This window comes from Delphinapterus leucas, chromosome 2, assembly GCF_059928025.1.
Source record: "Delphinapterus leucas isolate spDelLeu-1000000601 "Yukka" chromosome 2, BTC_Dleu_Yukka2, whole genome shotgun sequence".
Lineage (NCBI taxonomy): Eukaryota > Metazoa > Chordata > Mammalia > Artiodactyla > Monodontidae > Delphinapterus > Delphinapterus leucas.
The window spans coordinates 85,361,314-85,388,891 of NC_143130.1; the positions used below are offsets into that span (position 1 = coordinate 85,361,314).

The following is a 27,578-nucleotide window of genomic DNA, read 5'->3' on the forward strand; positions in this document are numbered from 1 at the left end:
AATACCTCATAGAACCCAGTTCATTAATTTTCAAATAAAAACTTCCATTTCTTCAGTAAACTTTTCTTTAGTGGAAGACATGTGATATGCTATCTCTCTACTAGACTGTCGACTCTGAGGGCAATTTCTCCTGTTTTCTTGAAGTATTACCTGATCTCATTTATATATTGAAACTCTGGGGTTCTGCCTCTTTCTTAGGTCCTGGGGTAGGCACACTGGACACCACCCAAGAGTTCCTCTATGGCAGACTCTTGCTAAATTACCTAATTTAGCTTTCAGGATCTTTTTACTACACCTCAATTCAACCACTTTTGACGCTTTATTCAGGGCACTGAGCTAGGTAGGCACTGCTGGAGCTAAAAAGGATGAGTAAGATCTAGTTATACCTCCCAGGAGTATGTATAGAGGAGATAAGACAAGTACATGACACAAAACACGAGTTAAATGCTAAACAAGAGGTACAAACCACCTTGATATTCAATGGAGAAACAATAACAATTGGGCAGTTGGGGGAGGGGGACAGGTGGGAAGAATCAGGAAAGATCTCATTTTGGGATGTATCATTTGGGATGGACCTTAATATTTTCTTAAATGTAGACAGAGAGTATTGGAAGAGTGGGGTTACAGGTGGAGGGTATAGCATATGCAAGGCATGAGGGTAAGAAGTTCAAGTGGCAGGAGTATATGGAGTTTGCAGGATGAGCTGTAGATGGGGTACGGCCAGAGCATGAATAATAAAAATGGAAATAAGAGTTGAATGCCAGTGTGAGTTAATACTGCTGTCCACAGGGAGCCACTGAAGAATTTTTGAGCGGAAGGGTGATTCGGGGTCCACGTGTTCCTCCCCCACTCTCGTCCTGTCTCCTATACTCTAGTTCCTTTGTCTCTGTCCAGCACAGCGACATATCAAAACTTCAGCCAATGAATCAAACCTCCAGTCTCCTAACCTGCCTGTAGGGTACTTCCTCCTGGAGAGCTGTCCAGAGTACAACAGAATCCTGAGCGCTAGATTCTAGTAAACGCGCACCCACTCTGTGTAGAATACGATCGGAAGCCAGAAAGTTGAGGAGAGGGTGTTCAGATAAAGACTACAGATAAGAGGTCCCTGATGGCGTTAATGACAAAACTTTGGGGAGTCATGATTTCAGGGTATCAAAGAGGAAACTGATAAGAAAAAATTGGGTGCAGATAGTAAATTCTAAGCAGTGAGCCAGGAGAATGAACGGTAGCTAGGCAGACTTCCAAGGCAACACAGGACTAAAATTGGCACTGGTGTGCAATGGAGAGTGAAAGCAAAGCAACTGGAGGGTTAGTTTGAGGTCAGCCACCCGGCCTTAGAAGCACTATCCCCCCTGGAGTGTTGAGCACACCGGACCCTCCAGGCTGTTGAGATGGGCCTGGAGTAACTGTGTGTGTTTAATGGTCTTAATGTTTTCTGTGAGGTCCTGGGGTAATCGGGTGGGAGCGGGAAGTACCCTTGGCTGGGGGTGCTTGAAGGTCTGAGAAAGCTGGCGCCTGCTGGGGAATCAATAAAGGAGTCAGAGCAAAGCTTCGGTGTTTTGCTGTTTACAGGGTAGGGCTTTAACAAGGCTGTGTCGGCCCGGCGCGGGGTTGCCTCCGGGGCCGAGGGCGCCTAGGGATGGGGCCCAGCAGCTCCACGGCGAGGGGCCTTAGCGCGCCCCGCTCCTCGCACCGCAGGGCCAGCCGGGTCCCGGCGTGCAGGGTGGAGCCGGGGCGTCGGCGGGGCAGCAGCTGGAGCTCGTTTCGCTCTCCTCCCTGCAGGTGCGCTGGGGAAGGCGGAACGCGTAGGAGCAGGTGCCCACCATGGCCGGTCCGCAGCTTTCCGCCGCGGCCTCCAGCCCGCCGTCCCCGCGGAACGGCCTTCCGCAGCCCCTGTGAGGAGGAAGAGGAGGCGGCGGCGGACGAGGCGCCGCCCTCTTGGCGAGCTTCCCGACCCGGCGGCCTCCGCAGGACCCATGGCTGATTCCTCGCCCGAGCGGTCCCTGCGGGCAGCCGGACCCCGCACGCCCCGGCCCTCGGCCCCCTCGCCGCCGCCACCGTCGCGCTCGCTCTCCGAGGCCGAGGAGGCCGAGCTGTCGCTGAGCCTGGCGCGCACCAAGACCCGCTCGTACGGCAGCACGGCCAGCGTGCGGGCGCCGCTGGGCGCCGGCGTCATCGAGCGCCATGTGGAGCATCGGGTGCGCCCCGGCGACACGCTGCAGGGCATCGCGCTCAAGTACGGAGTCTCGGTGAGCAGTGCTGGTGGCTGCGGGCGGGGGCGCAGCGAGTATCGGGGCGTAGGGGAGGTAGCCAGCCGTCCCCTGGCGGCTCGGCCCCGAGCGCTTGCCCAGCGCGCGCTGCCGGGACAGCTACAGTCGCCAGAGCCTGTCCTGCAGCCAGAGGGGCGGGCCGCCAAGGCTCCCTCCCCGGGTGGGTGCATCCAGTTCTCGATGCCCTGTCCGTACTCAGACCGGATCTGCCGCGTGAGGAAGGAAGGTCAAAGAGGACTAGGGCGTTGGCACCCTGGGAGCCAAATTCGCCCGATTTTGAGTCCCGGTCGTACTGCTATATATTTCCTGAAAGCCGAACTGAGGTGCGGACTTGGGCAGAGAATTTTGTTTTCTGGGTAAACAATCGCTGTGATGAGTCAGGAAGGGTACAGTTGTTCCCCCAGGATGGTTCTGTTTCTATTGATTATGCTTCTTTATTTAGAAGTGAAATTACACCCCTGGGCTCACTGGCAACTGTGAATGTGACTCCTGTCGCTAAGCAGCGGCCAAGAATGTGGTCTAGGTGAGCTGCAGAGCTGTGTTTATTATAAATTTATAAGTGTGTGTGTCTTGGGCCTATTGCATTACACCTCTGGGAAGAACATGGAAAGCTGAGGGAACATATTGTTTCATTAAAATTACTTATAATTAACTCTGAACTATGTGATGGCCTTTTTACATTTGAGCTCTATATCAGTTTTCAATGTTCCTTCCTGAAGCACCCTAGACAGCAATGGGAAGAAAGATGATCTTATCTTTATCGTTCTCTTTAAGTGAAACTCTTTCTGGCCCTTCACCAGTGACAGAGACTGAGTCATCTCCTTTGCACACCCATTCTGGTATGTGTTTACCTGGCAGGTCCTTCTATCCTTTCAACATTTTGAGAGCAGGGAATCTTGCTGTGCAGGCATGTACTGGAGACTTCATGCCATGGTTAGTCCTATTCCGCCCTCTTGGGAGTTTCTAAAAGTGAACATAGAACTTCAATTCTTGTATTTGCATTCATGGGGCCTGGTTTGAGTCAGAGCCAGAGGAAAGCAGCGTTGGGAAGTATCAGCAGCTACTCTTTCTGCTGAATGCCTGTTGTGTGCCAGGCATTGCATTTGTCTTGTTCCATCTTGTTCTTATTCAGTTTGATTTTCCTAGTAAGCCTTGGAGATAGGTGTAATTAATCTCCTTTTTACAGATGTGAAGGTGGATGAGAAGTAAGGATATTTTCCAAGTATGCTTATTCATTGAGACCAGCTTGAATTATCACAGTGACAAAGCATTTGCTTTGCCCTAGGTATTACTTCTGATTTCCATCCTTATTTATTTATTTATTTTTTGCGGTACGTGGGCCTCTCACTGTTGTGGCCTCTCCCGTTGCGGAGCACACGCTCTGGACGTGCAGGCTCAGCGGCCGTGGCTCACGGGCCTAGCTGCTCCGCGGCATGTGGGATCTTCCCGGACCGGGGCACGAACCCGTGTCTCCTGCATCAGCAGGCGGACTCTCAACCACTGCGCCACCAGGGAAGCCCTCCATCCTTACTTTTATCCTAGCCTTATCAAGAGCTCTCTTAGCATCTTGATTACTGAAGAAGGGAGGTCTTTTCTGTCTGGTTTCTGTGCATCTTATCTACTAGGCTAGGCTGACTGCACCTAGGAATCCATGATACCCAGAGAAGTGTTGTTTCCCTGGTCCCTACCCACAGCAATCTCTCTGCATCCCACTGCCCTCCATGACTTCATTTGGGTTGCTCAGAGCTCCCGAACATCTGCTCACTGCGGTTCTCCACCTTTGATCAAATGCTTTCTTTTTTAAAAAATAAATTTATTTATTTAATTTATTTTTGGCTAAGTTGGGTCTTCATTGCTGAGTGCGGGCTTTCTCTAGTTGTGGCGAGCGGGAGCTATGCTTCGTTGCAGTGCTCGGGTTTCTCACTGTGGTGGCTTCTCTTGTTGCGGAGCACAGGCTCTAGGCGCACAGGCTTCAGTAGTTGTGGCTCACAGACTCAGTAGTTGTGGCTCGAAGGCTCTAGAGTGCAGGCTTAGTAGCTCTAGAGCACAGGCTTAGTAGTTGTGGCACAGGGGCTTAGTTGCTCTGTGGCATGTGGGATCTTCCCAGACCAGGGCTCAAATCTGTGTCGCCTGCATTGGCAGACGGATTCTTAACCACTGCGCCATCAGGTAAGTCCTGATCAAATGCTTTCTAATTCCTGTTTTCACTGATGTAGATCCTGTTACTTATAAATTTATCCCTTTTCATTAAAGCATAAATCAGGTTTTTCATTACCTTTATAAAGACTTGATTTTAAGATGTTAAGCTCAAGTGTCATGAATTGGGAACTATAATCTGTAGCCGCAGACAGTCTGTTTCAGGGTTTCTCAACTGCAGCCCTATTGATACTATGGACTGGATAATTCTTTGTCTTGGGGGGCTGTTCTGTGCATTGTAGGATGTTTAGCAGCATCTCTGGCCTCTGCCCACTAGATACCAGTAGCACTGCCCCCCTCCCCCCCATCCAGAAATAGCCAGATATTCCCTGAGAAGCACTCACTGTTGGTTGAGAATCACTGGTTCTCATTTACTTTGGACCCTGAACTCTAGTTGATGAAATTGTTAGAGACTCTTTCCACTGGTTCTGTAGAACTAGTGAAAGTGAAGATAATCACCGTAACAGTGAACTGATATTCTTGCAGATATTAACTGCAGACATTAATCGGATTTACTCATTGAAATTGATATTTCAGGTGGAAGTTAAAAAGGCAGGAAGGTTTTTTTCATTCCCCGACTGAACAGAGAGAAGTTGAGTGAGTTAAGTTTCTAATATTGACTGCCAAGATCACCCACACCGTATTTAGACTGGTTTTGGTTTTTTTTTTGGCTGCGCCGCATGGGGGATACTAGTCCCCCCTCCCAGCCCCAGGGATCCAACCCACACCCCCTGCAGTGGAAGCTCAGAGTCCCAACCACTAGACCACCAGGGCAGTCCCACCCACATTGTATTTAAATTAGTGTTTAAAGGAGTAGGTGATGAGATGTTGGAAATTTAGAGCCTACCTTGAACCTGCTGGATCAGAATATCCAGTAAAGGAGCCCAGGAATGTTCCTGTTGTACAAGCAGGGTCTCTTTGCTCTTTCCCAATGCTGTCCCTTCTTGGAGTCTTTGCCCTTGCTGTTCCATCCATCTGTTGGGAACACTTTCCCTGACAGCTGCATGCAGGGCCACAGGTACGTGCAGATGTCGGACCTGTGTAGTCACATAGGCCCCATGTTGAGAAGAGCCCTGCACTTAATGCTCCGCTGTTGCTGTCTTGAAATTTTTAATAATTTGTGAACAAATGCCCCACATTTTCACTTTTCTCTGGGACCTACAAATCACGTAGCTGATATTGGCTGTGTGACTTGCTCCCTCACTGCCTTCAAGTCTGCGTAAATGTCTCCTCCCTGAGGCCTTCCTGACCACTCCATGTCATACTGCAACGCTCCCTCATCCCAGTGCCCCCTCCCCTTTCCTGTTTTGTTTTCTCAACAGTGTTTACCATTCATCTGATTTTTCTTTCCTCTTTTTTCCCAGCTTCTACCTTTCTGGTGATACATTAGTGAATAAATAAAAATCCATGCCCTCATGGAGCTTATATTTTAGTCAGTGGAGACAGTAAATAAACAAAATATGTTATATATCCGGTGTTGATAAGCAAAATGAAAAAAAATTAATCAGGGAAAGGAGACAGGGCTGCTGGAGGCGGCTGCAATTTCAAATGGTGTGGCGGTGGAAGACCTCACAGAGAGAAACTGAAACTGCTGGGGATCAATTGAGAAACTATTCAATGTAATTCAGATCTCAGACACAGACTTGCTTGGGCTGGAATTTCCTGGGCTTTGCTCATCTCCACTGAGACATTAAGTCTCCTCCCCCAACCCAGTATTCTAGATTTTGCTACAGCTTTTGTGGTGATCCCAGCTCCTTTCAGTTGGAGGCAAGCCTCTGGAGGGAGCTGACCAGCTCCAGACAGCTGCCGTGAACTTTTTGTTAGGAAGCCCTGTATATAAACTGAAAGTGGGTGAGAGGCAGTGAGGGAAACTGTTATTGGCACAAACTTTTTCTTCATCTTTTTGTTACCCCCTGGAAACTTCCCTGTCCTCTACCCTCTCCAGACCATTGCCCCCCATATCCTGAGTCATTTCCTATCCAATTTTATTCCTGGGGTCTTCTCTTTCTCCTCCAGTGAGCTGCTAAGCCCACAGATGTCACCTTGCTGAGAAAAGGTGAAATGATTATCATTTTAGGGGGAACAAGTGCAGTGAGTTAGAAATATAAGTGTATATAAATCTTTTGTGTTTATAACTTTAGCTCCTGCTCTTGCTGGAAATGGTTGACCTTTGCTGGTCAAAGGGAAGAGAACCATAACTAAATAGTGCCACCTGTTGTAAGAAGTATGGTAAAGTAGCCCTTAGTAGTTTTAGGTTTTAATAGATTCTCATGCATTCTTTATTTAAAAACAGCTTTATTGATATATAATTTACATATTACAAAATTCGCCCATCTTGAGTGTACAATTCAAGGACTTTTAGTAAATTTACAGAGTTGTGCAACCCTCACCACAATCCAATTTTAGAACAGTTCCATTACCCCGAAAAGATCCCTTACTCCCCCTTCTCTTCTTTTGTCCCAGATAACCATGAATCAGCTTTCTAATCTATAGATTTGCCTTTTCTGGACATTTCATAAATGGGATCTCATATATTCTTCTGAGATAGCATGGAGAAGAAAAAATCCTTTCCCTTATTATTAGCACATGGCAACGGAGGAGGCTGATAGCCACCAACACCTAGCACTTAATAGGAGACAGCGGAGTGAGGAGGTTGAATCCAGCACTTACTAGAACACGATCTTGAGAGAATGCTTTAATGTTGAAGTCTTTTCCTCTATAATGATGATAATAATCAACTGAGAGTTGTGTGTATATGGAAATATTCCATAAGCAACACAGTGCTGTGTAAATGTTAGTTATCATGGGTCCTGAAATGTTTTCAGAACAGTCTGTCTTTTTTTAAGGAACGGAGAGGAAGAAAAAGAAGCTTTGAATGTTGCATTCCCAGTTAGGCAGGTGGCCTAACGAAGCTGATCGAAAGTAGCCTTTGGGGAGAGTTCTTGATCATGCCCAGCGGAGGTAGCTATTGAGATAACTTGGGGGCGGGGATATTTTGTGAGTTCCCTCCACAGTGAATTCACCTTTACAGATGTATTTACAGGGGAGTCATTTTAAACAAGTTGTCGGTGGTATTTGTTCTACCTGATTTCACCACGCTCGACCTTGTGGCCATCCTGTCAGCTCTTAACTTGATTATTCCATAAATTGTTTCTTAGTAAGCAGATGGTAAATTTCACTGAATCATGCTACTCAATCCTGATTAGGAGACAGTTTTAAAATGAAAGCATTTGGTTGCTGTGTCTCCCCCACTAGTCATTTGCTCTCAAGAAACGGAGGGTAGTTCTGCATCACTTTGAAAAGGTCACACTTTCTATTCTCAGCGTTTATTGGGTAGTAGGAGATATTGAACAGAGGGCAGGTGGTAAAGCTGTAGAGTTTTTCAGTTCTTCCTTGTATTGGATCATGACTTTTCTTAGTTTTATGTGAGGTGAAATTTCCAGAACATTAGACCCATCCAAGTTCAGATAAAAGCATAAAACATTCCAAAGCAAATTAAAATATCATTTCACTGTTTGGGATTATTTATATTTCTTATCTGTGCTATTGCAGTTTCTTCCATAACTGAGCTTCCTGTTTCCACTGATGCCTCTTTCTTACCAATCCATTTTCCATAAAGCTGCTGGAGTGGTATTCAAATCATGTCACTCCCTTCCTTTACCCTCCAATGGTTTCCCACCACATTTAAAGTAAAATCCAAATTTTATTTATTATATGAGTGGCCTGCAGCTTGCTCATTACTCCCTATTTCAGCCACAGCACTTTTTCCTGCTCTGGGGCCTTGTAACTACTCTTTCTGGAAGGACTCCTTTTTTTTTTTTTTTTTTCCCCTGGCTTTTGGCGTGGCTGGTTTCATTCCTTAACTTCACTACTGGTAATAGAGTTTGGAGCCTATGGTTGTAAAGGAGAACAAGTTAAGATCAAATTAAATACCTTATGAAAAAAAATGCTCAGACCTCAGGGCAGTGACAGTATATTATGTTATTCATCTGGGCTTGTTTATATGAAATTTTCTTACATGTTTTTACTTTGGGAGAATTTTTTTTTTTTTTCTTTTTGCGGTACGCGGGCCTCTCACTGTTGTGGCCTCTCCTGCTGCGGAGCACAGGCTCCGGACACGCAGGCCCGGTGGCCATGGCTCACGGGCCCAGCCGCTCCGTGGCATGTGGGATCCTCCCGGACCGGGGCTCGAACCCGTGTCGTCCCCTGCATCGGCAGGCGGACTCTCAACCACTGTGCCACCAGGGAAGCCCAGAAATATTTTTTATGGAGAGAAAATTCCTACCTCCTTCCTCCTTATTTGCTGAATACATGTTAGGATCTGCCCTTACTTGTTGCTTTCTCACTTTTAACCAAGTTTAATGATAGTTGCTAACATTTTTGTGCGCTTCCTGTGTGCCATGCATTGTTCTAAGTGTTTTACATGAATTAACTCATTTAATTCTCATAATAATCATATTGTGTGGAAAGTACTATTTTCCTTACTTTACAGAAAAGAAAATAGACATAGGGGATGATTAGAAAGTGGTAAAGCCAGGATTTGAACCTGGAAAGTATGGCCCCAGAGCCCTTGTTTCTAAGTACTACCTTATATTAACCTCTTTTATCTGTTTTCACCTTCAGTTTCAAATCTGCCCATCCTTAGATTGGTTCCCACCTTGATGCTAACTATGTCTGGACATCCCTGATGTCCTTGATGCTGGCAACCATGTGTCTTCTTAGAGTCTAGACCGTAATGGTCAACATACACCGTAAATGCTTGCTGGCAATGCTGAGATGAAGAAGCAGTTCCTGACATTGGGAAGCTCATAGACTTGTTAAAAGAGGCAGTTCTATTGGTGAATCAATGGTAGAATGTCATGCATGAGAGCTAGGAGAGCCCTGCCCTTCATTCCCTGTGGACTCCCTGACTACACACAGCCTTTTTACTCAGTCCATTTGTCTTGTGCTTCCTGTCTTCAGCCCCTTGCCTGGCTATGATGGCCTGTCTTGCTCTGAGTGGTGGATGTATCAGGGTCCCCACAGAATACATTTAGCGCACTCCAAGGGTGTGGCCAGAGAGGGTTTAATGCAGGGACATTTACAGAAGTGTGAATAGGATTAAGAGAACCAGGAAGGGATGGTGCAGCACCCGAGAGCAGCAACAGCAGGGAGACATTAACCCTAGGCCTGAGGGCCAGCGGAAGGAGTGGGGTACCCGACACCAAGGAGAACGGGAGGAGTGGACAAGGGGCTGCCTGGTAGGAGCTCTGCTGTAGAGGGATGCAGGCACCAGAGTCATGGTGTGGTTGTTCTGCTGGTGACTTCCTTGGGAACACTGACTGGAATTCCAAGAACAAGGGGGTTTGGGGAGTGCAGTCCTGAAGAGGTCAGCCTCCTGCAGTTAGAACAAGTTCAAGAAGACTGGGGGATGGATTGGGAGGTGAGGGTGGGTTTAAAGGCAGAAGAATAACCAACAAAACAGATAACTTATCACCCCTTCCTGGTTACTTCTCTGGGTTCATCTTTTATGCCTGTTTCTCTGATCTGTATTAATTATTAATTAATTAATTAATCCATCCATCCTAAGCACTTAGTGTGCATAAGATCTTTGTTAAACCTGGGAGGCTCTAGAAATAACCGGTCTTGACCTGAGGGAATTCACAGTTAATGGCTGATGTTCCCAGCCCAGCTTCAGCAATCAGATCCCGGTGTTCCTGGCTGTTTCTGTCTTCCATCATTATTCCCAGGAAACAGTGTCTGTTAGCAGTTGTAGGCCCCTGTCAATAAGTATTTCAAGGGTACTGTATCAGTGAGGGTTCTTTCATGTACAAGGGACAGAAAACTCAAGTTGGCCTAAGCAATAAAAACAAAACAGAGTGGCATTTACTGGCTCATTACTGGAACTGAAGGGTGCGAGGGTGTTCTGGCTTCAGGCTTTGATTCAGAGGTCTGATCGCTCTCCTTCAAGGTGGCATTGTTGTTAGGTTCCTTGTGGTGGAAGGATGGCTGCCAGCAGCTCCAGGCCCGTCTCTTTCTCACAGAAAAAAATAGAGGTCCTTCATCTCCCAGACTCAGCAGAAGTCTCCTTGCATCTCTGAATTGTTCCGAGATGGGACTGTGACCTTTCAGGAGCCGGGGAACTGTGATGCTTCAAAGGGCAGGAATGAGTCGTGTGCTCACCCTGGAGCCAGGGGAGGACTCAGTGCCCCTGGAAGCCCTTATACTAAGAGAGATGGAGGGCGTGGATGCTAGGTGGTGAAAACAAGAGGTACTAAAGGGAGATTAGGATATACCTGAACCTGCTATGGATAAGTTTTCAAGTTCTTTAATTTGCTCAAATCTAAGCCTAAACTAGACCAGAGACACTTAGGATTTTTAGATGTTAATTCTGTCTCTAAAAGTGTACCTGCCTATTCATGTTCTTTCTCACCCTTGCCTTCTCTCTTTTAACTAGAAACTAGAACATAAAAGACCACCCTACACAAAGATACTTTAAAGTAGTATCTTTAAATGAAAAAAGAAAACATTGAATGTGCTATTTGTGTGGATTCAGCTTATAGCTAGAAAGCAGGAGGAGCAGGGCCCATCTTATTCAACCATTATTTTTTCAGGCTCTTTGAAGTGGAAATCTAATTTTTTCACTCAGTCGATTTGGCATTAAAGGATCCCAGAACTGGGTTCCATTAGTCATGCACTTTAATCTTGGTGTTGTACGTATGGACTTTAGAGTCAGACGGAAATTCTGGCTCATACAGTTGCGGAGCCATATGCACTTGGTCAAATCAGTCATCTCTTGTGTGCCTTAATTTCTTCATGGGAAAATGGACAGTAAGTACCATTTACTGCTAAATTGTCTCTCCCTTTCACACCTATATCTTTACACCTACACCCATATCCTCTATGCATATACATGTATAAACTCTCATTTAATCCTTCCAACAACCCTGTGAAGGGTAGATGATACCTGTCTTACACATGAGGAAATAGGCTCAATGAGAGAAGTAACACGCTTATGTTCAGACAGTTTGTGTTGGTGGAGCTGGGATTTGAAATTAGCTCTGTCACATTCCCAAGCCTGTGTGCTTAGCTGTTGTACCAAGCTGTCTTGGTGACAATACCTCACAAGAAAATTAGATGGTACAGTGCATGTAAAGAACCTAGCATGGTGCGAGTTCCCAGGCTAGTTGGGTGGAGAAGTCTGCAGATGCATGATAGTCGGGTGTGATGAACATGAGGGTAGGTATTTCTCCGACAGCTCTGCAAGAGTCCTGTCTGCACTTACCGACATTTGTGGACTTAGGCATGCCACTTAACTCCCTTGAGTCTCCCTTTCTTCATCTGTAAAAAGGAGGTGATAATATCTAGCTTGCAGTTCTGTTAGCAAAGTTAAATGAGGTAACATATGTAAATTCCATTCCCCTTTTCACCCCTACCTGCTATCCCCATTTCTTTGGTTTGGAGGAATTCACAGGGTATGAAAGAGTTTGAAGTTTTGAAACCTGTATTAAATTCTGTCTTCTTCATCTGCTAGTTGTATGATGATTCCATGGTACATAATCTCCTTGAGTTTTGTTTCTTTTATTTGAAAAGTGGATCTTCAAATACCTAATCTGTAAGGTAGAAAAAATAAGATACTCTATGTAAAGTGCTCCCTACCTGTTTTCCTTACCTGTCCCACTTCTACCCATTCTTCAAGGTCCATCTAAAGTCAAAAGAATCAAAATCAGAACCCCACCTTCTCTGTGAGGGCTTTCTTAATGACTGCAGCCCCAGCCTACACCATTCTTCCTAATTCTCGTTGTACTTTTTTCTTTACCACCTCCTGTATCCATTAAATTTACCAAACACAATTCTAGAGATGGGAAGCACTCCATAAGGAAAATCACAGCACTAAGAACTTTGTTTTTTTAAATCAGATAATAGAAATGTTAAAATAAGATTGAAATGTATTAAATAAGTGCTAAATATTCTACATTTTTTAACTTCAGGGATTTAAGGCTGCTTGGTAAAAGCTGCCTTGTAGGGGAAATAATATAGCAGGGGAAAAACTAGTCTTTCTTCTTATAAAATTGTGAAAGAGAATTTTCTGGCACCTCTTGAAATAACTGGGGGTATCTGGAGAGGTGACTAACCCCGAATTAAGAATTTCAGATCCAGAGATAGCATTGCACACATTTTGCTTATGAATATTTTTATTTTGTGTTGTATAATAAACCCTACTCTTGGATTTATTTATATGTAACTCTGTTGCTTTTTTAAAATATTTTAGATGGAGCAGATTAAAAGGGCAAATAAACTGTTTACCAATGATTGTATATTTCTGAAGAAAACTTTGAACATCCCAGTTATATCAGAGAAGCCTTTGCTGTTTAATGGACTTAACTCAATAGATTCTCCAGAAAATGAAACTGTTGATAGTTTTTCTCATGAAGAAGACCTGGTAGCGGCTGGGGAAGACCTTTCCCCTCCCAGTCCTCAAGAATCTGATGCTCAGCCCATGCAGCCGGAGGAAGTGTCAGCCAGAGATTTCCTGCAAAGGCTGGACTTGCAGATTAAGTTATCAACACAGGCAGCCAAGAAACTAAAGGAAGAGAGCAGGTAAAAATATGCTGGAAAAATGTCAGAGGCTGAACAAATTACTCTTAAGATGTCCTTGCTTGGTCAAATTTTCTTTTCTTTTTTTGCTTTAAAAGCTAGATTTTAATTCTAGACAGGATTTTTTTTTTTTTTTTGCGGTACGCGGGCCTCTCACTGCCGCGGCCTCTCCCGTTGCGGAGCACAGGCTCCGGACGCACAGGCTCAGCGGCCATGGCTCACGGGCCCAGCCGCTCCGCGGCATGTGGGATATTCCTGGACCGGGGCACAAACCCGTGTCCTCTGCATCAGCAGGCGGACTCTCAACCACTGCGCCACCAGGGAAGCCCTAGACAGGCATTTTTAATGTATAAAGTCTAAACAGAGCTACTGCATTCTGCATAAAGCTTTATCTGCTGCAATGCTTTTGTTTTTGTTACTTCGTATAAAAAGTTTACTTCTTTGCTTTAATAGCATAACTGTCCAGCTAGTAGTTCTGGAGAGCATCCAAGTAGACGTCTAGTTGACACCATCAGAGGAAGCAGTGCCCTATAGATTACTTGTAAAATACTGTTCTTTATAAAACTTGCCAAAGACATTTATTACTTGTTACCAGGTGTTTCCTATATAAGATCTCATGTGAGCTTTTTTTCTTTGTTCTTTAATTTGGTACTAGGGCAAAACTTTCTGTCTCCTATAGAATTGGTTTCCTTCTTCCTTTATCATTCCAAGCATGGCACAACCTATTGTGTTTTCTTTTTTGCCCTGGCTACCAGGAAGCTTGCAGCCAAAACTGGTCCTCAGTTCAACTACTACAATATTGCTGATGGTTAATATATTTGTATCCTTCTCCTTTCCTTAGTCGTGATTTTTAATTTCTATTTTATTCATAGTATATGTATGCCTTTTGTTGTAGGTACCTCAAATCCTTTTGAGAAAGAGGTAGAATATTAAAAATATAGACAAATATAAATGTGAATATAATTTATAATTTAATATAAACTTATATAATATAAACAAATACAAATATATAACAAGTACCATTCTTTATTCCAATAACTGAGACACCAGTAAAATGGGGACAATGAATATTCCTTAGTGAGTGTTTGCATTTTGTACAACTTTCAAGGCATGCATGATATTATAAGTTGATATAACTCCTGCACTTCTTTGGCAAGTGGATATTAAGTTGTATAATGAATATGTGTGTTAATTTTCTGAGTACAGTTTTTAAACACTGATTTATGCTGTGTTTCTTTTTTTCAGAGATGAAGAAAGTCTCTTTGCAACTTCCCTCTATCACAGTTAGATGCAGGGGGCATAATCTAACCTGGGTTAAGAGATGGTTAGATCATAAAGAAACCAACAGCTGATGATTCAAAAGCATCCCTTTTGGATTCTCATAGCATACATCTTTAAATCACAATTAAGTAGTTCCACCTACAGCAATTGCACTGAAGTGACTAGCTCCCTCTGGCTTTCTATGATTTTCAGTCTTTATTATGGCATGACAGCAAAATTGTATCTTAAAGCTCATCACTTTTGCAAGCGGTGGTAGTTTTTCGACTAGCTTTTGTAAATACTAGTTGACATAAAGCCACAAAGACTGTTTACATATTCAAGGTAAAAATGTTTATTTCCTGAGAAATCCTAATTATGTGAAAAACATGGTTGCTGTTTAAGTGATGCTGATTTTGCTATGTGTTTATAACTTAAGTGCTATATATATATATATTTCGATATGTATTACATATTCTGTATTACTATAAAGAAACAAATTTTGTCTGCTATTTTGTAAAAATAAACTCCAAAAGTCTGAATGAGAAAATAAACTATGTTTTCATATTTTAGTCTTCAGTTTTCTTCAACAAATGGGAATATTAAATTGATTTTTAAATTATAGTTTTAAATGGTGACAGCTTCTCCTCTACTTTAATGGTCTTTATTATTATTACTGTAGTTTTGAAAAAGGTTTCAATAATCTAAAAACAAATACATTGCAATTACTAGTAACCTTTGCATTTAAATAATATCTGACTTGGTGTGTTTCAGATATAGTGAAAATATGGAATATATCAAAAGAAGAAGTAAACAACACCATGACTGGACACACTGGTGAATTTCAGCTTACATTTCATTGATAAGTCACTTTATAGAATGTTTTACAGCATTTTACAGTCAAATGCTCATTTGAATTGAAGGGTTAGATTTTTATTCACATAATTTGTCTTAGTTTTTTATATGTACAGGTTACAGCAGTAAAGTTTAAGAAATGTATTATTTGCAATTAAATTTTTTTGATCTCCATTTCTATCCAAGTATCAGGTTAAATAAATCTTTAAGCTTCCACAAAAATTCCTTGTATTTATCCCTCACCAACATCCCAAAAGGAGTCTGCATTCTGTGAGACAAGAAGGACCTTGTTTCCCTTCTCTTCTCCCTTTTCTTTTTCCTCATTATCTTCTCCCTGCCTTGCTCCTCCAGGTCTTCCATTAAGCAGGAAACAAGTGCCCTTAGGTGTTGGTGCAGCAGAACTTGTTGAACCAGAACTGCATATATCCACCCCTTGAGACTAACAGGGACATGAATGGGAATACAGTAGCTGTTTGCCCATGTCTTGAATTTCTTGTTTGTTTATAACGTCCACAATCCCTTGTATTTTGGGGTTTTTTCCTCATTATTTTTTCTCATGATAACCTCTGTTTTTATTTCTCATGTTTCTTTTTCCTAACGTTATTATCATCTTTGCTATAGGGTGATCTCCTTGTCATGCTTTGCTATTTTCTTGTATCCATCGCTACCTGAACTATGGGGAGGTCGTTGGAAAAGCAGAAAGCTAAAAGAAAAAAATAAAGGAAGGGAAACAGTTGTGTATGTAAGAAAAGGTCAAGGCCTCTAAAAAAAAGTCCAGGGATTTTTTTTTTAATGTTAATAGTTTTATGCTATTTAACATAAAATAATCTGAAATTTGAGAGTAATCTAAAAGACACAAATCCAAAAACACTATCCAAAAGACATAAGTTCAAATTTGAAATGAAGACCACAATCTCAAAAACATTTTTCTGAGTCTTTTATTTTTGCCTAAGATCTCTCTTAGCAATTCCTAGCCAAAACACTTCTTCCCTCATCTTCAAGTTACTAAAAACTGATTTCACTGAGACCACAGTTGAAACGTCCTGGACTAGAGTTCTTTAGTCGCTGCCTTGCACACAGAAGTGCTGTGGAGGAGGGAACTAAGACAAGAACCTGGGTTCTAATCCTGGCTTTACCACTTCTTGGCCATCAGAGTTTGAGCATGTCCAGTGCTCTCTTTTTTTTTTTTTTTTTTTTTTCTGCGGTACGCAGGCCTCTCACTGTTGTGGCCTCTCCCGTTGCGGAGCACCGGCTCAGGACGCGCAGGCTCAGCGGCCATGGCTCATGAGCCCAGCCGCTCCGCGGCACGTGGGATCCTCCCGGACCGCGGCAGCAACCCGCGTCCCCTGCATCGGCAGGCGGAATCTCAACCACTGCGCCACCAGGGAAGCCCTCAGTGCTCTTTTTGTGAACCTCATGTATGAAACAGGACTGAAGAGCTCCCTCTGTCCTGCTTATCAGTAGGAGCTAAGGAATGTCAATGTGCTCTGAAAGCTACAATGAACTTCCTTAGTAAATGTCTTATTTTTAAAAATACTGCATAGATATTTAGATAAACTATAGAAAAGTGAATGGATAAAATGCTTGAGTCATAATCAGCTAATTCTCTCTAATGTAGAAGCAGCGTGTTTGGACTACAGGCCATGGTGAAGTCGAGTCAGCCATGTTATCAAAGATGACTCATGCAAACAGTCTGACTCATTGTGCTTTGGCAAGTATAGTTCTGGCAAAGATGTTTTTAGTTCCCTCTCACCATTCACCAACGGGTATTGGCTTCTCTAGAACATCCTGAGTTTTGTTTCTGTGTGCGTCAGGCTGTGGTTTTTGTTTTTGCAATTCTAGAGAGAGTAGGGAAGAGCAGCAGTAGGGAAGAGTTTCCTCCCTGTGAAAACAGCCTCTTGTAGCTTTCCTGTATGTTCCCCGGTCCTCACCAAAAACTGAATATGAGGTAGGGACGTTCAAGACAGGTGTCAGAAGCCATCTGAAGTAGTGCCAGCTGATATACATAGTATTAAGTTATTTTTATGATTTTCAACTGAAATGTATAGAAAAATATTTATGTACTTAATTTATACTGAATAATACATTTTCAAAGCATTAACATTTCCGGAGGACCTTGGGTCACTGTGTGTTGTTTCCAGGACTGTGTTGGTGGTGGTGGCTGAGGAAGAGGGGTTGCAGGGATCTGACATTCATTAACCTTGTCCTCTAGGGGAACTCATCTACCAGCTTTGGTTCACAGGGGAGGGAATGATTTTTATCTCTATATCTACCCTACTTCCTGGCCCTCTTGCTCTCTGTTGAGAAACCTTGGCTTGGATCAAATTCCGTTTAGATGACTCAGACCTGGAATCAATTTTTATCTTGCTTTATGTAGCGTTTATGACCTCATTTGTCTTGGAAAGTACATAGGTAGTATCCCTCTTAAGAGAAAAACTCAATGTCTGAAAACTCACTAATAGAAAATGTTGAGAGTGGGGGGGAATTGTTAATAAATCCAGCAAATCCTATGCCCATTTTTCAGGTTCCTTTCTGTGCCATTGGGCCTGATAAAGAGCCAGCAGGAGCAGGCAAAAAAGCAGATGGCTATACTTTAAGCTATAGAGGCTATGAGGAAATGTGAATTTATTTAAACTCCCAAAAGGGAAGAGGTATGGAAATGACATAACAGAGATATCCTACGAGGTGCTTTGGTACCCAGCATGCCTTGAAAACAGAACCCCCTAATTCTTCAGGGGGTGCTTGTATGTGTGACACAGTGGGATGAGGGTTCAGTTTTAAGTTCAGTCCATTACAGGCTTTTCCAAAGCAACATAGATCTGCTTATAAAATGTAAATCTATAAGGAAATAAGGATTCTATATACAAAATCTCAGCTTACATACAACTTTACTTTTTGGATAGTTTTTATGGCAAGAAAGCTATGTTTTAACCACTTCTAACAGATTAACTACTGTAAATTCAGCACTTTCTAATAATCCTTGGGTCAAAATAACTTTAATCACAGAATTAGAAGTGTTTTAAGCTACACTATGTTTTCTGAAACAGTTAAAAGACTCTTGGGTCATTTGCCATTTTTACAGGGTGCTGTAAATACGCTTAATGGCATCGGCTTCTTCTTTATCAAGGATGCCTTTCTCCACATAAGCATCAGCTTGTTGGTTGATGAAGTCCCTCATCTTTGAAAGGTCATAATCTGGAAAATATCATTAGAGTATCATGAGCAAAGATAAGGAAAGCACAGCCCATTACAGTGATTACCATTAACGAAGAAGCATCTTGTAGAACATCATTACCATGCCCTGTCTTTCACGTTGGAAGGCATTTTAGTTCTTGGCATTTGTGCTGTAGTTTGCAGCTTCAAATCATGTTTACACGCATTATGTTATCCCACCTGCTCTTCATCACAACTTTTCGAGGTGTTCAGGTGGGGAGAACAGCCCTCATTTGACCAGAGAGGGAACAGGCTCATAAACCAGGCCTTGGCAGACTTTAATATTTATACCAATCACCTGGGGCTTTTGGAAAGTTGCCAATGTGTATTCAGTAGTGCCCCAGATTGTGCATTTTAAACGAGGTCCAGGAGATGTTGATGCTGCTGGCTCAGGAAACACACTTGGGGTAACAAGACCCTAAAGCTTAAGTGCCTTATACAAGGTCATGCCGCTAGTAAAAGTTATAATCAGAACCAGGTGTTCTGACTTGAACTTGTTACACTGGTTAAGCCCATGTTGCCGTGACAACCCACTTTTTTTTCCCCGCATTAAGAATTACCTTGATTTTCATGTTGTTTGAATTACATGCATGGAGTGAAAAACGAAACCATAACCTCTTTGTGGTTCCTCTGTCCGACTTAAACAAAAAAGTTAGGTAAACCATTGAACCGTCCACAAAAAACAAAGAGATCCTCAACCAAGTAAGGAGGGGGCTGGTGGCATCTTTCTGAAGGCTTGAAAAAAACCCCACATCTTCCCTTGATTCTTTAAGTGTTATATGCTTATTGTTTTAAAATATGGAAAATATAGAAACATGAAAATAAAATTTAAATCACCTGAATTCTATTAATCATTGATAACCAGAGTGGATATTTTGTTCTGTTTCCTTTTAGCTTTTGGATGTATCTTTCTCAACACAGTTATGATCACAGCGTACATTCAACCTTATACCTAATTCCTTGCACTCAGTTTACACAGTGAGCATTGATATTCCTCAGAAACACCATTTTTAGTGGCTACATACAATACATCCTATGGAGGAGAAAGGAGAGAGGGGGATACAAAAGCTCAGAGCATTCTATGGCCACCTTTAGCTACCCTGAATAGAAGCTGAACCTGGGTCACTCGGGCATCTTTAAGCCCCTGCATGAAAGGAAAACCAGACTTGAAGGACCTCTGTACAAGCACCAGGTGTTTATCATACCGTGGTGAGCTGAGGTTCAGAGAGAGGTTGTTTTCTCTCCACCCAGGAGGGCATTTGCTCCTTTCAGTTTGGGCTCGGCCATGAGGATTGAAGTGAGAACTCCCAGCCCTGGACACTTTACAGCCATCATCTTATTTGCTCCTCACAAAACCCCATGAGGAAAGCATTACTGTCCCCGTTTCAGAGATGAAGAAACAGGACAGAGGAGGTAAGTCACTTGCTCCGGTCATAATAGAGTCAGGTTCTGAATTCAGGTCTGTCTGTAGTCACTGCTTTGACCACTCTACGGCCTTGAGGTAGTGAATATGAAGCATCTAACAGAACAATGTGCAGAACATTCAATAAGTGTTTGAAGGCTCAGTTTTGTTTTGGTGGTTGACTTTCCCTCTGTCTCAGGCGCGAGTTAGAGAATCAAGCTGAGTGTACATTCTGTGTGCACCTCCCAAGCTGATTCCTGACTGATTCATAGGGCACAAAGAGGCACTTTTTTTTTTTTTTGCGGTACGCGGGCCTCTCACTGTTGTGGCCTCTCCCGTTGCGGAGCACAGGCTCCGGACGCGCAGGCCCAGTGGCCATGGGTCGTGGGCCCAGCCGCTCCGCGGCATGTGGGATCTTCCCGGACTGGGGCACGAAACCGTATTCTTTGCATCGGCAGGCGGACTCTCAACCACTGCGCCACCAGGGAAGCCCAAGAGGCACCTTTTAATCATCATCGGTTCTTCAGAATCGGTTCTCGGTCAATGTCTTTAGTGGGACAAAAGGCAGACTGCCCCAAACAGCTGTGAAGTGGTCCAGGTGATTTGAATGGACAAACGGGAAAATATTTGGCTTTCTTTTGAAATGGAAAAGTGGTCTCTTGATGGCATGGCTGTCACTGTGTGCCATGGGAAAACTGCCATGGTGCAGAGGAAAGGCCATTGGAGTCTATCCCAGCTCTGCCCTAGCTGGCTGAGTACACTAGGAGTAGCTAACTTGCTACTTAAAGGAGGTTTTAAGGCTGTAAGGCTCAAAAGAGATAAGGGCTGTAATTCACTTTTCTAAAAGTACAAACTTTCTTTTTAAGGCTCCATAAGATTCCATCATCTTCCTCACTGTCACATCACATGGACTTACCTTTTCTGGATTTGGGAAGGAGATTCAGGTCACCCAGGCCCCTGTCAAGCAAAGGGCATCTGCAGAGGTTAAGGAAGGTCAGAACTAATAGTAAGACTTCCTGCTCCCACAGCTGCAGAAGCTGTATGGCTCTAGGACTGGGTCCCCACAGGCTTTGAGAGATTGCCCAAGTCAGGCAGAGCACATACGAAGGCACTGGAAGAAGAGCTCTCTCTTTCTGCCTTCAGAAGGGTGAACTGCATGTCACCCTCACTTCCTGGAGGCAGAAGGGAGCCTCATACCCACCACTGTCATTCGGAAGCTTGCTCACAGAGCCTTCAATATGCATGCACTAGGGTTCCATGATTTACTAGGCTGGTCGTTTCTGGAAATGGAAGACTGAATTGCAGGATGTTGCTGATTATGACCAGGAGTCAGATTCATGTGTTAGTAAGTGAAAGAAATAACATAAATACTCTAAATGGTTGGTCCCTACAATTTACATTGGTTTCAGAATGCATTTTGGTACATACTGTATTACACTGATTCTAAGATAAACTTAAAAAAATTTTTAAAGTCTTTGCCATAATTGATGGCATGTTCTAATTTTTCTTCTGTAGTGGTACACGAAACAATGGTGCATTTTTCAATCAATGACAGATTTGATGAAATATGGTTCATGTGAACTTTAATGGAGCTGATAGTGCAGAAATTCATATCATTTTGAACCAAATAAAGTATGTGTGAAGACCTGATAATTGTTTCCATCTCACTCAACTTGTATGATCACAGGCTAAAGGGGTGCTGGAAATACATACCTCTTGCTCCCACTGTGTTCTATCTCATTGGTTTTCAAACTTGGTTGCACAGTGGAATCATGAAAGTTTAAAAAATACTGATGCCTGGGTCCTGCCCCTCAAGTTTGATTTAGTGGTCTTGTGGGCATTAGGATATTTGGAAGCTCCACAGGTGATTTGAATGCATTTTCAAGTGTGAAAAGCACTGCTAATCTCATTTTAAAAGCATCACTTCACAACTGCTCTGGCCAGACACCTGGGAATCATACTAGAATCCTCTCTCCACATAGCTCTTGAGCCTCTCCCTTCTTCTTTATTTCCTCTGCTTTGCCTTGGTTTAAGCCGCATTACATCTGTTCCAGATCCTTACTTCCTATTTCTCACCTGGCTTCTGGGGTTTTATTTTTTTTATTCTTATTTTTATTTTTTTGCTGTACGCGGGCCTCTCACTGCTGTGGCCTCTCCCGTTGCGGAACACAGGCTCTGGACGCGCAGGCTCAGCGGCCGTGGCTTACAGGCCCAGCCGCTCCGCGGCATGGGGGATCTTCCCAGACCGGGGCACGAACCCGTGTCCCCTGCATCGGCAGGCGGACTCTCAACCACTGTGGCACCAGAGAAGCCCTGGGGTTTTATTTTTTCAATCTGTAACCATAATGCTGCCAGAGAGATTTCTCAGTCCTTAACCTAATTAAGCCCTAATTTTAAGCCCTTGGGCTAAAATTAACCTCCTTTGCAGGGTGCACAAGCCTCCTCCTGACTTGGCCGCTGCCCACCTCCCCAGCCCTGTCTGCAGACCTCAGTGCTCCTGAAAAACTTGCTCCAGTTCCTGTAATGCATCACTCTGTTTTGTCCCTTCATGTCTTTGCACCAGTGTTCCCTCTGCCTCTATCTCTCCTCACTCGTAAATTCTTCCTTGCCTTTCCAGCAAAGGCTTTCCTGCAGCTCTTTCTCCCGATGTAAGGAGATGTGCCCCCTCCTCTCACCTCCTTTGCAGCACCATGTTATCTGTGTTAGCCCTGAGCAGTGCCCACCGGAGGTTTATTGATGGTGTGAGCAACCTGGCAGGGGGTGAGGGGCTGCATCTTATGGTCCTTCACATCTCTTACACTCAGAACGGAGTCTGGTTCTGTGTTTTGTTTTCACTAAGTGAGCGACTACCTTCGTGACTGCAGGGTGCACCTAATACGTGCTCAGGAAACGTCTTTGTTTAAGATACTCCAAGAGAAGGGGGGCGGGTGGGTACACAAAACAAGATTGGCAAAACGTTGATAATTATTGAAGGTGGGTGATGGATGCATGGTAATTCATTATACTGTTCTCTCTGCTCCTGTTTGACATTTTTTATAATAAAATGGAAAAGAAAAGAAAATGCCTTTGCTTGAAAGGCTGATTTGAAAAGTAAGAGAAATGGAGGTCTATTCCCTTCCGCATCTGAGAAGCACCTAGACTCTTTTGGGCCCCGAGAGGGGACTTTAGCCTACTTGGATTGTGGGAATCTTTTTTTTTGGCGGTACGCGGGCCTCTCGCTGTTGTGGCCTCTCCCGTTGCGGAGCACAGGCTCCAGACGCGCAGGCTCAGCGGCCATGGCTCACGGGCCCAGCCGCTCCCCGGCATGTGGAATCTTCCCAGACCGGGGCACGAACCCGTGTCCCCTGCATCGGCAGGCGGACTCTCAACCACTGTGCCACCAGGGAAGCCCAATTGTGGGAATCTTTAATAAGAGCTCTTGGGAATTCCCTGGCAGTCTAGTGGTTAGGACTCCATGCTTTCACTGCTGTGGGCCGGGGTTCAATCCCTGGTCGGGGAACAAAGATCCCACAAGCTGCTCGGCCAAAATAAAATAAAATAATAAAAAATAAGAGCTCCTGACAAATTGGGGAACTTTGCAATTTATAACAACACTAATTCCTTACCTTCTTTATTTTCTTTTTTGTTGTGTTTCTTCAACCATTCAATATTTTTTCTAATGGCTTCCAAATAGGCTTCTGTTTTCCCTGGAAAAGGCAAGAGAAACCATATTAAACACTCATAAAAATATCACTGCATCCCTTTTTAAAGACCACACTTATGTTTGAGACCATGAACAAATATTGGACTTATCAAGCACTTGGTGGGGACCATCCCTAAGTAGGTGGTGTGCATATTTCTGTGGGTGGGTGGGATAAGAGTCCAGGAGGAAGGTCCAGGCTGGCAATGTCAAGAGGCCATTATCCCCCAACACAAATAAATACAGTTTGATGTCCTGGCAGAGAAGAGTTTTGATTCAGTTCACTGGATGGGTGGGTCCCTACCAGTCTCAGATGGGGTCATTTCCAGTTAGGGATGGTTCTTTCAAACTGAAGAGTATTATCAAGTCAAGAACTGAATCAGAGTGGCAGATACTTAAGACTCCATCACCAAATAAATGAGAAGTCAGTCCAAGTTTGTGGCTTTGTGTAAGCTGCTATACAGGTCTTCTGCCCAATCTGTTAGCGAGTATATAAAAACTCAGATGAAGAAGAGACCTGGACCTCATTTCAAGGCTGGATAGTGAAACTTAGAACTCGTTCTAGTAAAATTCCCCTGGATGTAAACGTTCTCTGATGGGCTTTAAGTGTGGCAGGAGAATACCAGGCATCACTGAAGCACCTGCCCTGTGACACCCTTTAGATGCCTTGTTGTCTGCAAGTGGGTATGGTCATTAACTTAGAGATGAGGAAACAAAGGCTCAGAGAAGCTAAGTGATTTGGCTGAGGCCATACAGGAAATAACAGAGGTGAAATTTGGACTCTAGTCTGGCCAAGTTTCTGTTACCTGCACTGTCTGAAAGATAAAACTTGTATTCAGACATGAGCACTGATGTAGCTTTGTTCTGTCTCAAAGAAATCAACCATCCCCTTAATCAGGTGGGTCCCTAATGCTCAGAGTGTCTGCACCAAGAGATCAGTTGATCTGGAGAGTACTGGATGGCCTAAGAAAAGAGGCTTTTAAAGTCCAGGGCCTTTGCAGAAGCAATGGCTGTCAGAGCTCAGTGCGGTGACCACCTGTTCTGAACCCCCAGTCTACTGCCCAGACCTCTTGGTTGAGCTACCTGTACTGTGTGCTTACTATGTGCCAGGGGCTGTGTTTTGTGCTCCAAAATACATTCTCTCTTTTATTCTTCACAACAACCTTTTGATGCAGTCCTATTTAATCCCCATTTTAGAGGTGAAGAAACTGAGGCTTAGAGAGAGGAAGTAAGGCTACTTGTGAAGTAAGATCACAAGGCTAGTAAGTAGTAGAGCCACGCTTTGAACCTGGGTACATCTGACTATACTCCATGAACAGTAACATTGCCTTAAGATTTGCTGATGTTCCAATTTGCACAACATTTACTTAAGTGACTTCCTGAGCATCTTTCTTCCTGATCTTGTGAGCTCACTCTTACGTCACCACTGGGGTTCCATGTTACCTGGTCCCCAAAGAAGCACAAAGAAACTCCTTTGCAAAAAGGGGTAAGTGGACAAAAGAAGAGAGCCACAATTTTCAGCCCCTATTCAGTTCAATTGCCTGTGTAAATGATTTTAATTCTTTGCTTTTAAGAATGTTAGAGCACGTGAAAGACCAATGTCCTCCTGACTGATGTTACAACATTGCAGCACAATGAATGTAAAGATTTTCATTGTCTGTTGCCCATTTGCTAAGAAGGTCATCAGATTTGGTAACAACAACAAAACAAACAAAAAGCAAAACCAAAAAACACAGCATTATTTCAAATTAATTCGGTTTGAAGAAGGAAAGAAATCTTAGACTATTTCTAAAGAGTGCAACTTCGTTATTTTTAAAGAATTTAAATCACATTAGTGGTTCTCATAGGGCTTGCTTTAATTAATAGATAATAATGATTTGTCATTAGCACATCAGGTAATTAGGGCTTCTGAAACTTTTGAGGATGTGTGAAAATAGTCTTGCTCTAAAGACGCAGATGGCAGACGCAGACGTAGAGAATGGACTTGAGGACACGAGGAGGGGGAAGGGTAAGCTGGGACGAAGTGAAAGAGTGGCACGGACATATATACACTACCAAATGTAAAATAGATAGCTAGTGGGAAGCAGCCGCATAGCACAGGGAGATCAGCTCGGCGCTTTGTGACCATCTAGAAGGGTGGGACAGGGAGGGTGGGAAGGAGACGCAAGAGGGAGGAGATATGGGGATATATGTATATGTATAGCTGATTCACTTTGTTATACAGCAGAAACTAACACACCATTGTAAAGCAATTATACTCCAATAAAGATGTTAAAAAAAAAAGTCAGTCTTGCTCTTTGAATAACTTTAAGCATTCTTCCCACAATCTTACCTATGATATTATATCCTAATATGGAGAGCTTATTTTTAAAATAAATTTATTTATTTTTATTTTTGGCTGCATTGGGTCTTCCGCTGCTGCACGCGGTCTTTCTCTAGTTGCTGCGAGCAGGGGCTACACTTCGTTGTGGTGCGTGGGCTTCTCATTGCTATGGCTTCTCTTGTTGTGGAGCACGGGCTCTAGGTGCACGGACTTCAGTAGTTGTGGCACGTGATCTCAGTAGTTGTGGCTCGTGGGCTGTAGAGTGCAGGCTCAGTAGCTGTGGAGCACGGGCTTAGCTGCTCCACGGCATGTGGGATTTTCCTGGACCAGGGCTCGAACCCCTGTCCCCTGCATTGGCAGGCAGATTCTTAACCCCTGCGCCACCAGGGAAGTCCCCTTATTTTTTTTAAGTTTTAAAATTTATTTTATTGAAGTATAGTTGATTTACAATGTTGTGTTAATTTGTGCTGTACAGCAAAGTGATTCAGTTATATACACACACACATATATATACATTCTTTTTCATATTCTCTTCCATTATGGTTTATCACAGGATATTCAATATAGTTCCCTGAGCTATACAGTAGGACCTTGTTTATCCATCCTATATATAATAGTTTGCATCTGCTAATCCCAAACTCCCGATCCATCCCCTCCCCTGCCACCGGCAAACACAAGTCTGTTTTCTGTGTCTATAAGTCTGTTTCTGTTTCATAGATAAGTTTATTTGTATCATATTTTAGATTTCACATATAAGTGATATTTGTCTTTCTCTGTCTGACTTACTCCACTTAGTATGATAATCTCTAGGTCCATCCATGTTGCTGCAAATGGCATTCTTTCATTTTTTTAATGGCTGAGTAGTATTCCATTTACATACCATATCTTTTTTTATTTTATTTATTTATTTATTTATTTATTTATTTATGGCTGTGTTGGGTCTTTGTTTCTGTGCGAGGGCTTTCTCTAGTTGCGGCAAGTGGAGGCCACTCCTCATCGCAGTGTGCGGGCCTCTCACTATCGCGGCCTCTCTTGTTGCGGAGCACAGGCTCCAGACGCGCAGGGTCAGTAATTGTGGCTTACGAGGCTAGTTGCTCTGCGGCATGTGGGATCTTCCCAGACCAGGGCTCGAACCCGTGTCCCCTGCATTGGCAGGCAGATTCTGAACCACTGCGCCACCAGGGAAGCCCCCATATCTTTTTTTTTTAAACACCTTTATTGGAGTATAATTGCTTTACCATGTTGTGTTAGTTTCTGCTTTACAACAAAGTGAATCAGCTTTATGCATACATATACCCCATATCCCCTCCCTCTTGAGCCTCTCTCCCACCCTCCCTATCCCACCCCTCTAAGTCGTCACTAAGCATCAAGCTGATCCCCCTGTGCTATGCGGCTGCTTCCCACTAGCTAGCTATTTTACACTTGGTAGTGTATATATGTCCATGCTACTCTCTCACTTCGTCCCAGCTTCCCCTTCCCCCACTGTGTCCTCAAGTCCATTCTCTACATCTGCATCTTTATTCCTGCCCTGCCACTAGGTTCATCAGTACCTTTTTTTTAGATTCCATATTATATGTGTTAGCGTACGGTATTTGTTTTTCTTTTTCTGAGTTACTTCACTCTGAATGACAGACTCTAGTTCCATCCACCTCATTACAAATAACTCAGTTTTGTTCCTTTTTATGGCTGAGTGATGTACCACATCTTCTTTATCCATTTATCTGTTGATGGACATTTAGGTGGTTTCCATGTCCTGCCTATTGAAAATAGTGCTGCAATGAACATTGGGGTGCATGTATCTTTTCG

The 27,578-nt window shown here is 43.6% G+C and overlaps 2 protein-coding genes across 4 annotated transcripts in view; one reads left to right on the forward strand and one right to left on the reverse strand.

The window, feature by feature from the left end:
- The first annotated feature begins 1,742 nt into the window (after positions 1–1,742).
- LYSMD2 (LysM domain containing 2) lies at positions 1,743–27,108 on the forward strand. 3 transcript variants are annotated; one of them, XM_022579492.3, is made up of 3 exons: positions 1,743–2,249; positions 12,718–13,046; positions 14,289–27,108. In XM_022579492.3, exons 1-3 carry the CDS (start codon positions 1,977–1,979, stop codon positions 14,329–14,331), a joined length of 645 nt encoding a protein of 214 aa, XP_022435200.1. In that variant the 5' UTR covers positions 1,743–1,976; the 3' UTR covers positions 14,332–27,108. The 3 variants fall into 3 exon arrangements, with proteins under 3 accessions (XP_022435200.1, XP_089763352.1, XP_089763351.1); XM_089907226.1 differs by lacking the exon at positions 1,743–2,249 and adding an exon at positions 2,281–2,593; XM_089907225.1 differs by lacking the exon at positions 1,743–2,249 and adding an exon at positions 2,601–2,793.
- The window catches only part of SCG3 (secretogranin III), a 39,696-nt gene continuing 28,644 nt past the window's right edge, over positions 16,527–27,578 (reverse strand). Inside the window, exons 11-12 of the mRNA XM_022579486.3 lie at positions 23,376–23,456; positions 16,527–18,350 (exon numbers count right to left, since the gene is read on the reverse strand). Coding sequence (XP_022435194.1) covers positions 18,232–18,350; positions 23,376–23,456 — 200 coding nt within the window. The 3' untranslated portion in view covers positions 16,527–18,231. The remainder of the gene's footprint in view (positions 18,351–23,375; positions 23,457–27,578) is intronic.